Source organism: Ctenopharyngodon idella, chromosome 10 (assembly GCF_019924925.1).
Source record: "Ctenopharyngodon idella isolate HZGC_01 chromosome 10, HZGC01, whole genome shotgun sequence".
NCBI lineage: Eukaryota > Metazoa > Chordata > Actinopteri > Cypriniformes > Xenocyprididae > Ctenopharyngodon > Ctenopharyngodon idella.
In genome coordinates this window covers 7,717,987-7,730,142 of record NC_067229.1, presented here as the reverse complement: position 1 = coordinate 7,730,142, position 12,156 = coordinate 7,717,987, and the positions used below count along the sequence as shown (strand labels likewise).

Genomic DNA, 12,156 nt, shown 5'->3' with positions numbered 1-12,156 from the left:
GAAATGTAATTTTTCTGTCGACAAAATTCCTGTTAAATCCAGTTTTCACAGACAAGCCTTATAGCATGGAAATTGGTATAAGTACAATTATTTCATATGGAATAATTTAAAAAACAAACCATCATACTTGGTTCAAGGAAGGCATTATTTTAGTAAGACATTTAGTTAATTTACATGGTATTTGTTGTCATACTGAATTTCTTCAACTATTGTTCTTGACGCGATTCCAAAGAGTGTGACGTTACTTTTAAAGAACTCTAGTTCAGTGGAAATCAACATGGATACTTGTGAGAATACTTTCTTTGATAATGTTGATGTTCTAAAACAGGTTACAAGGAATGCTTTTTGTTCTGTGTCCTTTCCTGCCGCAAGACTGTTTTGGTCTTCTTTATTTGGAAATATCTCTTGGGTTAAAGCATGGAAACTGCCAAATAAGTTATGTATACAATAACAAAATGAAGGAAGTGTCTTACAAAATGCTTCATAGGATTGCTAAGCAAGCTTTGGAAAGATTTAAGCTCAGTATTTCCTATACCTGTGAATTCTGTGGACAGGAAAAAGAAACTATTTTGCATCTGTTTTTTTCCACTGTATTTATGCATGATTATTTTGGGAAGATTTAGAATTCTATATTAATAGAAAACTGGAGTGTGTGATGGAAATGTGTGTATTTGATGTGCTTTTTTATTCAGAGAATGAAAATTTGAAATGTTAAGAACAACATACTGTACATTTGTTTATTTTATTAGAAAAATAAGAAGAAGTGGGCTCAATACAAACCAAATTTTTCACATTTTATAAATGACTTATGTATTTCTTCTCTTTCCTGTCATTCTCCTATGCTGTTTACACTGTAGACACAGTGCAGAGCTTCCAGGTTCTGTGTCAGCATCACACAAATGCGTTGTGCTGCTCACATGAACAGCGTCGGCCAATACTGAGCCGCCGTCCTGACGTAGAACCTGGAAGTGCTGCAACGTAAAAAGCATAGGAGAATGACACAGAAGAGAAGATATTGTTGAATAAAGTCGTTATTAAAGGGATAGTTCACCCAAAAATGAAAATTCTGTCATCATTTACTCACCTTCAAGCAGTTCCAAACCTGTATGAATTTCTTTGTTCTGCTGAAAACAAAAGAAGATATTTGGAAGAATGTCAGTAACCAAACAGATCTCGCCCCCCATTTACTACCATAGTAGGAAAAATAAATACTATGGTAATGGGCGGCGAGATCTGTTTGGTTACTGACATTCTTCCAGATATCTTCTTTTGTGTTCAGCAGAAGAAATAAATTCATACAGGTTTGGAATAACTTGAGGGTGAGTAAATGATGACAGAATTTTCATTTTTGGGTGAACTATCCCTTTAAGGTTGAACCACTGTAGTCATGTTGACTATTTTAACGATGTGTTTACTACCTTTCTGGGCCTTGAATGTGGTAATAACGTTACTTTCTATGGGGGATCAGAAACCTCTCGGATTCATCAAAAATATCTTAATTTGTGTTACGAAGGTGAACAACGGTCTTATGGGTTTAGAATGACATTAAGGTGAGTAATTCATGACAGAATTTTCATTTTTGGGTGAACTAACCCTTTAAGCATGAATTAATGAATATTAGTGCACCCATATTGTAAAGTGTTACCAAAAAACGTACCTCCCCCAAAATTTTGAATGGTATATATGTGTAATTATTCTTAGCAAGTCACCTGCCAGACATTCGCAAAACACACACACACACACACACACTAAACTAAACTAAACTAAACAAACAATGTTAGTAATGCAGGCTCAAATAACAAATTATAGTCGTGTTGCATGAAAACAAGGGCTGTGTTGTTTTCAAACTGATTGCATCATACAAAATATACACATAATAGAAACGAGAGTAACATGAGGATAAAGGAGTATAATACAATATTAATAATAATAATATTAAATATTATGAATTTACAACAAATTTACAATGGAATTTACTTTGAAAAACCATTAAGAGCAGAGCAGCAAGTACCATACGTTTGTGAAACATGATCATGTCATTTTCTTAAATGGATATGGGTGTATATAATGCACATGACGAAATGAGAAATGTTCTTTACAGACTTTATTTGGGGTAGCGCCATATTTAATTAACTGACAAGAATGAAAACTAGGCTGTGATAGATAGAAGTATGTGGATTGTACTGTTTAACAACATAGCCTAGTGACTGTTCAGTCTTTCCGAAAAGAAAAAAAAAACTTTCAGTAGAGAAAAACTCCATTGTAAGACTTGATTTTCCTGCTAGGACAAAAACTGAGATCAAGCACCCTGCAATAAAGCAATAAAACTCATCTGGAGAGAAGATCTCAAAGAAATAGCATAGGACAACGCCTTGCCCTCACACATCTACAGGATGCAATAGCCCTCCCCCCAACACACACACACACACACATCACTGTATATATATGCATTTCTTTGGGTAATTGACGTTATGCATTTATTATTTCTGAATTGGCTTCTAATTATCTAACTGTAATGTAATTGGCATGATACATTTTTACTTGACAAATAAAATATTATATTTGGTTTATTCTGTATTATTCTTAATTCATTATTTCTAGTAGATTTTTTTGTCTTACAGCCTTGTTTTCATCCGTGTTAAATTCAATATGGGGTCTAACCACAATTTAATGGCTTTTAACATTGGGGCGAACCTGTCCTGGTTTATTAAAGTATTGAAGCGAAAGCAGTGCTGTGATCTCATTGTAGGGTCGGTCTAGTGCCTCAGTAACCCGAGCAGACAGACGGCAGCCGTCATGACGGACAGTAACATCCTGCAGGGGACCAGCATCAGTCCTGCGTTTCCACCTGAAAAAGGAAGATATTCCAGGTTAAAAAAATGTAAAACACATTTACATGATGTAAATATTGATAAACACAGAGTTCAGGCTTACTTGGTGTGCACGTCTTTGATTCTTTGAACACACCCATCTTGTCACTGGTCTTAACTGAGTTCAGCTTCTCTTGGCTCACTTCACCTGTTACAACAACATTTTAATTTCTATCCATTTAACTTTTGGTCATTTCTAATTTTAAAAATGTTCACAGTTTTAACCTATTAAAGTTTGTTCATTTTTATGATTTAAATAGAATTTTTCCCATTTTTAAGGCAAGATACTCCAAGTGAATAGAGTAAAAAAAAAAAATTAACTAATAGATACATCATACTTCGCCAGTTGATTGCTTTCATTAAGAATGGCATTAAAACAAATTGTATTACCAGTTTTCTAAACAAAGTATGTTTAAATATGCAAATGAGGCACTAATTAAATATGCACTCATTTGCATAAATTCCCAGAACACAAATCTGAACATTGGATAAAGCTAGGTTCAAAATGTTTGTTTTATTTTGTTGACAAATTAGACTCAAAGGTTTTTACAGAAGGATTTTTCATATCTATTTATATCACTTCATAAATCAGAAAATACTGTCAAAAGCCAGAAAAAAATATATACAATAATGTTTCTAGGAATAAAATGTTGTATAAAATCAGGCAAATGATATATGAACAAACCCCTCAGTAAAAACCTTCAGAATATAGAAACTGTAAAGTTTAGTGTATGTGCTACTGTCGATGAGAAAGAAAAAAAAAACTTTTTGAAAAAAGGGTCTTTAAAAATACATATATTGCAACTGAAGTCTATTGATGTAAACAGATAAAGTGCAATAAAATAAACACTTAAGATGTAATTTGGATATTTTCTTTCCACTAGTTTAAAATAACATGTTATGAAAAGCCAAATAGCCGATCAAAACTGATCAGTGCTTGAAAAAACAATGTTTTTGCCTGTAGTGTCTTAATTTTTTGACTGGCCAGCTTTCAATATGATAATGATCTTTTCAACTATGCCCTATAGAGAACTACAAAATTATTTAGGTATTTTCAGTATGCAACCACATAGCAACCCCCCACCACCCAATTACGGCATGGATCCATTGCATTTTCTTAAAAAATAAATAAATAAATAATAATTTAAAATATAAAACATTCATAAACATTCTATATAAAACATTCTATTTAAAAGTAAAAATAAAAAAAGACTTCTATGGTTTCTTCTGTTGTCCTTGCTGTCCTGAGGTATAGACCTCTGTCATATACCGCTCTCCTGTTTCATGTATATGCTCCACCTGTGCATCAGATTACCGTTTCCTTTTTTTGTGTCTTTTGAATGGACTGGATTGTTCATTGTTTTGTCAGACAAAGCATACTAAGTGAGTTCAGCAGAAGAATGCAATAATCAAACAACTTCAAAAATATATGAAGAGACATACCAGGCCCCTCAAAAAGATTTAATACAAGTGTGGCTCTTTTCTGCCAGCTCTTGTGCTTGAATATATGAATATTATTATTATTTTTAATGTTTAAACATTTGAAATGAAATAAGCAGAAAGCGCCTTTATTCATTAATTTTTTTTTTTTACAAAATTATATTCATACATAATATGAATGTGTGATCATACAAATTATAATATTTATTATGAATATTATTTATACATTTTAGGGTTGTCAAATTATAATTGCTGTAATTTTGTAATATGATAATTATCTCAATTTAGAAGTATATGTATATACACTCAGATGTATATGTATGCATATTAAAGATTATATGTATAATACATATTATTTATGAAATTGTATATATACTGTTTATTGTATAACAATATATATTGATAGTATTATTTCCATATCATTAAACACTGAGCTATTTTTAATTGTTAGTCTATGTATACATGCGTCAGATGGGCATCTCACTGTGTTTTTTCAGTATCTTACACTATGAGCGCCACATTTTTAAGATGTCATGTGAAGCTGAAAACAGTTCTTTGAAAAGCAAAAAAAGTTGCAGAAGTAAAAACTTCATATTCTTTTGCATACCTGACACCAGATAATTGACCTGCTGGCATTTCCCATCAGACCTTTGTGAAGGAGAACCAGGTAAGATGGAAACTCTGGATATGGAGAGGTTTAGCGCATCTGCCACTCTCTTACGGAAATCATACCTGCACACAACAGTCAATGTGCCAAAATAAAACATGCATTGCTTTTGCAAAAATGCATTTAATATTTAATGTAATATGACTTGTGATTATTCTTTTGTGATGTAATGAATCAAATGTCATTATCATTACAACATATAAGGTGACATATCATGTGTTAGTTACAAGAAAGCCAGAAGTCATTGTTTTCATCTATATATGAATGTTTTTTAATTATAATAATCATTTCCCATCCATGACATTTATTGATTGTTGACGTGGTTTTGTGGTTTATATTTTTACACACAGAAATGAACAGAATTATTATTTTAGTAAAAGTTTTGTTATTTCATGCAGTGAAACCTAAAGGATCTACTTCTACTAATTCATGAAAACTACATTTTTAGTAGTCAGGTTGATACAGTTAATATTTCGAATATAAAAACCAGTTAAATTGCAAGTTAAGTGTATGAAGGACATTTCTGGATTTTTGAACGCACCTGCTGAAAGAGGCCCTGTTGGGGAAGATCTGCGTGGCAGAAGGGGATTCTGGGTGAATATCTGCACATGCAGTTGTGGTGGTATTGAGTCTGAGAACTAATGACCTCTGGACAACTGGGGGTAAAACATTGAGACAATTTCTATGTTGTTCGTTATGCAGAATTCTATTCCAACACAAGTGTGAAAGTTATTCATATTTGCTACCTGTGAAGTCTCCGGACAGCTGCAACACAATGTCATTGTACAGTTGTCTCTTGGTGAGACTTATGGATCCATGTCTGCCCGTCAGATCACCAACCCAACAGGAGAGAGCCCTCACCTGAGAACAGCTGTTCATCTGAGAGACAATTATTTCTGTCTTAATTACTTTTGCATAATATATTCAAAAATTTAAATTTAGCATTTGATGAGAAAATAGGCCTTCATCTTCTCTCACATTTGTCATGTTGAATGGATTATACATTTCATCTTCCCCAGGACACGCACTGTCTGACCCCACCGGCTCATCTGCAATGTACCAGGAAGCCTCTGCAAACTAGAAAGCAGTAAGAAAATTCCTCAAATTCAATTTAATTAATGGCTAACATGACTAATGAAAAACTTAACTTAAAAACTTAGCTTAACTCAACTAACTTACATTTAATTTTTGTGATGCCTGCAAATCCACCTCTAACATAACGTCACCATAGCTGCCATCTGGAAAGGTCTGCTGGGACTAAAAACATGTACAGTCGATCACTTAGCAGTAAATTACTAAATGTTTTATCTTATTTAAAAAAAAATCTTACTGAAAAATATTCATAAATATTTATATATTTTTTATAAATGTAAATATATGGGTCAATGATGTGACAGGTCATTTTTTTGTCCAAAGGCCTTAATAATAAAAAACAAAACAAAGATATGATATCCAAAGTAGTTAAGGTAGTACAACTAGATCTCTTTTATTTAATCGAAAAGGTTTTAATTATATTTTGTTACATATAAAGGTATTTTAAAGATTTTGAAGTGTCAAAAGGTCATTCGGTTTAACCGTCCAAAGGCCAATACAGCCATTTCATTTGTTATTAAAATATCTTAAAATGTAATAAATGTATATATTCTTTATTCTGGCATGATTTTATAACATCATATATCAACATAGTGCAAAATGGTATTAAAATTGTGTGTAGAAGTCGTTGCTTTGTTATGAGAAAGAATGTCTGGAAAAATGAATATCATTGATGTCATTTGGAGTAACCAATATAAAGGGACCATTTTGGATCAAGTCATGTGGTCAATATCATGTGACAGGATGTGACATCATTCAGACACCTGCAAAGGACCACATGGTCGTGAAGCAAAGTAACTGGCTCTCTCTTAACTATTTGAAAAATTCATGTTTTCACTTGCTCATACGCATGTCGCGAAACATCAGGTCATTCGGTACAACCGCTATAAAACATGGAAAATGCTGTAATATTTTAAAAACTTGATTTAAATATAAAATGTTTGATTGTCCTGTTGCTAGCTAGCTAGATATCAGCCTGTTAGCATTGTTTGAAAATATTGTCATTCGGTATAACCAAAAGTGTAATTCGGTAAAACTGAAATTTTGGTTAAACCGAATGAGTTTTTTGGTGACAAATTTTGTCCATCTTGTAAAAAATGACAAAAGCAGTGTTAATTGATTATAAAAAACCACATAATCTCATTGTTAACACTTAATAAAACTTCAAAATTAATTATATCTCCATTATGTTTTTTTACACTTTTAAAAACCTTATTCGTCAATGACCCATTTATATTTGTAAAAATTATTTATAATAACATATGTAATGATTACCATATAAGCAATATTTTTATGGAAAAAAAAAAAAAAAACATTTAATTATTATTTGCATCCTAATGTGCTGGAAAACAAGACTAAATGTCCTGGGGTATTTTTTATATTACTGACCATTAAAGGGTTAAGTAAATTCAAATTGTTGCCTTGTTTGACCACTTTGAAATGCAGATGCTTAAAGGCAAATGTTTAAATGCACCAGATGCTCTTGACAAAATGTGTTATAAATATAAAATGATCAGTCGTTGTCATTTTTTGTTGTAAATCATGTGAATCATTCTTCCGCTAACAACACCAAGACCACAGGACAGCTGCAGGTCTGCTATGCGGCATGTGACAGATCCATCTGCCTGCGGTAGAGATGAGCTTCATACCGTCCCAGCAGGACAAGAGCTGTACCCCTCCACAACCACAGCCTCACCCAGTTACCCCTCACCACCCCTTCCTCCTCCATCCAGCTTTATTAACAGCGTCATCTTTTTGTGGCAGATTTAAAGTGACGGTAGATTTTAAGCCACTTTACGGTGGGAGAGAGTAGAGATGAGGAAGATACATATGTTTTACAGTTCCCTCTAATTTAGTTACCATGGAAACAGTAGGAGCCATACAAAATAGACAATTCAAGCCTTGTAACAACACCTTATATCCTGGCAACCACCCAATCGACCCTACCCTCATGACAATGAGTTTTGAACAGGGAAGCACCACATATAAAAATCTACTTATATGATGTATTCTTAAAGATACCTATTAAATTAGCTTTTTTTCTTACCATCATCACTGTCCCAGTTACAGCACCACTGAACATGGCCTCAGCGGTCACCCAGTTTCCATCTGGGTTGTCCTCTGCTGAGATATCTGCGCACCTCATTCTGTAAATAGGAAAAGAAACCATTTTAAGTTATCTATTTTCAAGTAAATTTCACAATTTTCCTCCCGCATTCCTAGGTAAGTCAAAGAAACCTGGTGTATTACTTGTATAAACATTATGTGTAATGTTTATATAAACAATGTGTGTAGAGGAATGAGCTGTGTGAATCCTCCCACACATGTTTTTCATGACAGGATGGTTTTTAGGTATTTCAGATGTCTGACTCCATAATTATTCTAAATAGCTTTACAGAAACTTCGGTCTTTTTCCGGAATACTCAATTATGCCTGTTGGGAAAAAGTATCTTGCTGTCAGTCTCACTGCTTCCTCACTGGCACAAATGCAGAAGATTGCTTTGATATGAAAAACGTCATGAGGAACTGAGACAAAATGCAGAATTGGGAATCAGTTGTATCATGACCTGCACCTGCAGTTGTTCTCACCTATTTATGGTTCTGCTTCTAATAGTTTAAGGAGATGCAAACTAATACCTCATATTTATTTCAAAGGTCAAATTGTTGTGAAGGGCAAACAGCCAGGTGACTGTTTGAGGATGCATGATTTGTAAAGATACTAACCTTGTGCCGTTGGTGTAATGTATGACCAGAGACCGGCCAATGATGCTGTTTGGTCCTGAAAGTGGCATATTACCATCCATGTACTGGGTTTGAAAGTTGTTCTGACCCATCAGGTTTCCAAACTTCCCACTGATGTCTCCAATCTCATACTGGTCAACCGTGCCAATCCCTGGAGCTGGAGATAAAGATGCGTTCACAGAAAACGGGTTGAAGTGCCCCATGATGTTATTGTCGGAGCAGGGTTCCTGTGCGCTCTTGATTGGAAGAATATGGACGTGGTAGCCACTGGCTCTGGCGTTAAGCCCAGTGAAGGAGATATTTAGGATTGTTGGCCCTTGAGGAGAGACTTGGGAAAATCGGACTTGACCTTCAGAAGATTCAGGCCCGTGCCAGGAACTTGAGTGAGCAGAGGGAAAGCGGAACATGGTGAGGTTTGCGCAAGCGATCCGTGGAGCTGTTTGGTTTGGACCATGTACCACCAAAGAACGACCAATAATTCCAGACACCCAAGAGGTTGTGTCAGTAAAAAAGTTCTTGGTAGCCACAGTCCCCGTCTCAGACTGTAGGTCCAGAGTCCTGTGCTTGCCAGAGATATCCCCAACTTCACAGGCAAAAGGGCTGTCGGGACCACAGTTAACACTGTATGCACTCACTGTGGTGTCTACATAGAATGGGTTCCAGTGTCCTCCAGTGGACAGACAAGATGTCTTGTCACTGTCAGTCTCTGTGCTGATGGGATAGTTGTGGACGTGCCAGTTGTGATTCAGTGTAGAAGGTGCAGAGAGTTGTCCGTAAGATAGGTCCATGAACACGGAGACATCAGAATATGGGTCACTACTGACCTGGGTGAACAGGACCTTCCCCACAACCGGACCACGAAAGTCCGCCTTGGCGACAGTCACTTCGCCAGGGTAGCTTATACTTGCACAGGCAAATCTGGTCGTATTGGGCAAGTGTGTCACGACAGATCGACCCACAATGCTATTCCGCCCAAACAGAGGTAGGTTCCAGTCTGTGAAAGTGGCCTGAAAGTTATTTGTATTCTCCAGAGAACCATGCCTGGCACTCAGATCTCCGACCTCGAAGCGATCATGAGTGGACCCTCTTGGTGGCGGATACGCTGGTGCCTGAACATTCACATTGAAGGGGTTCCAGTGACCCCCAACATTGTTGTTACTACAGCTGCTATCCGAGGGAGATCTCATCTGGGGTAGAGGAAACTGATGAACGTGGTACGGCCCAACTCTTCTGTTCAGGTTTGTCAGGTTAACAGTTATGGTGGTGAGATCAAACGGAGATGGTTGTTGAAAGGTGAAGTAGCCTTTAATCCCTTGCATGTTCAGGACAGCGCTAACAACCTTCATTGCAACGCTTCGGATCTCTGCACATGCATAGCTTGAGGTAAAGCTGAGAACAGCGAAGCGGACACTAGAACTGAGAGCGGAAATTTCCAACCGAGACTTCACAGGTTCTAGGGTTGATCCCACATTCAGAAGGCCCAGCTTTGTAAGACTCTTGGGATCCAGACTACCAAGAAGCATAGTGCAGTTGGTCTCAGAGCTTTGTGACACAAAAATTGTGACATTTGTAAAAGTCCTGGTCTGATTGACATTTCTCAGATCTGAGAGAACCCTTGCCCCTGCTTCTCCTGTCACTTGTCGGATGTAGATGTTCCCAGCCACGGGACTGAAAAATCGTGCCTGCCAAGTTCTGACCTGGGACTCCAACATGAGTCCAGCACAAATCCTTATGCCACCACATGTCTCAACCAGCACTGAGAGGGCATCCAGACTAAGGTGCTGTTCAAACAGAGTGGACACATTCACCACAGCCTGGGGCTGAGCTACAGAAAAGGTGAAAACACTGTCTCCTATATGTGACTTTTGACAGGGTGAAGCAAAATGGCCGTACATAACAGGGAATGTAGTGAGGGAGATATTGAATGATGGGCATGTGCCGGTTCCTGTGAGATTAACAGTGGACATCAGCTCCGTGGAGTCAAATTTGATCCAACCAGTGATATCCATCATGTTGAAGTCAGCCCGATACTTCACACAAGAGGAACAACCTAAAAAGAGTCAATGGAATAAACAAAATATCATAGGAATTCAAATAAAACATACTCATTCTTTTCAGGAAGTCTACAAACTATTTATGATTTCAAGCATTTAATTTTAGCAGATTACATGCAGATATATCAACAGATCAGATTCCTGTGTAAGATTAGACGTATTACTCATGTCAACACCTCATCCGTTATACGTTTGTTAGACACCAATAGCGCTGATTAAAGGACATTAGTATTAGCTTTAGATGTGCTCAGGTGACAGGTGGATTCAGGTGTCACAGTGTGTCAAACATAATATTTCTAAGAGATTCTCTAAGAAGAATTTCGGGAGTGTCCCGTTGAATTCAGGGAATTGTGCGGTTTAGTACATAAATAAATAATGTCACAGTTGAGCTGAGTCATACTGAACAACAGTGATCAATACAAAAAGCCTGTAAGTTTTCAGCTATGTAAAACTCCCATTCATAAAAAAATGTCAAAGACATGAAAGCATTGTTTTACTTTTTCACCACATTCCCTTGTGTAATAGGTGCAAAGGTTAAATTACAATTTTAACTCATACACTGTAACTCAGGATACAGTTTAACTACGCTAACTTAAAAAAATAGGGCTTAGAAATTAGAAATATTTTTAAGTGCAGTAAAAACTTAGCGTGTACATTTTCTCACATAAATCAAGCTTGAAGTTTTAGGTTTATAGTGCCTATTATGCATTTAGCATCACGTTATACCTTATGAAACACTAGGTATCACATACAAACACTAGATATCACCAGATATCACAAGGTCACTGAATAATTTAACAATTGTTAAGCAATTACAGACTGTCACATGCTAATACGCTAACTAAGAATGTATAATATCTTACAGTGACAACATGATGCAAATTCTTAAACTTTTCCATTGACTCTGCAACAGTTTTCCAGAAACTTGAGAGACCACACACTTTGAGCATGCTTTGCTGGGATGCAAATCCCTATATTTTGGGAGGAAAAAAAGTTGGCACTTACCCCACAAGATGAACAGGATCAAAGCTCTTGGCAGCAACATGTTACCAGCTGTTGTTTATGTGTGAGTTTGCAAGTAAGAGGTAGAAATATAGACAGTTGTGTGAGAGTGGTTTCACAAGGGAAGCCCCTGTGTGTTTGTGTCTATAACCTACTGTGTACTGGAGTAGTCTACACTGATGTGTGCATGTGTGTGTAAGTGTGAATTCCTCAATGTCTCAGTGTGTAGCTGGTTTGAATGAATCTGTGGCTTGTCTCTTCTATAGTCTCAAGCGAGGGCAGCAGAGGG

The 12,156-nt window shown here is 36.3% G+C and overlaps 1 protein-coding gene across 1 annotated transcript; it reads right to left on the bottom strand.

The window, feature by feature from the left end:
- Positions 1-2,086: 2,086 nt before the first annotated feature.
- cusr (Copper-only SOD repeat protein) lies at positions 2,087-12,119 on the bottom strand. Its single transcript, XM_051911230.1, has 10 exons — positions 11,871-12,119; positions 8,794-10,861; positions 8,117-8,216; positions 6,157-6,234; positions 5,956-6,054; positions 5,724-5,856; positions 5,519-5,633; positions 4,918-5,042; positions 2,935-3,018; positions 2,087-2,848 (listed from the first exon to the last, which is right to left on the bottom strand). Exons 1-10 carry the CDS (start codon positions 11,908-11,910, stop codon positions 2,757-2,759), a joined length of 2,934 nt encoding a protein of 977 aa, XP_051767190.1. The 5' UTR covers positions 11,911-12,119; the 3' UTR covers positions 2,087-2,756.
- Positions 12,120-12,156: the final 37 nt, after the last annotated feature.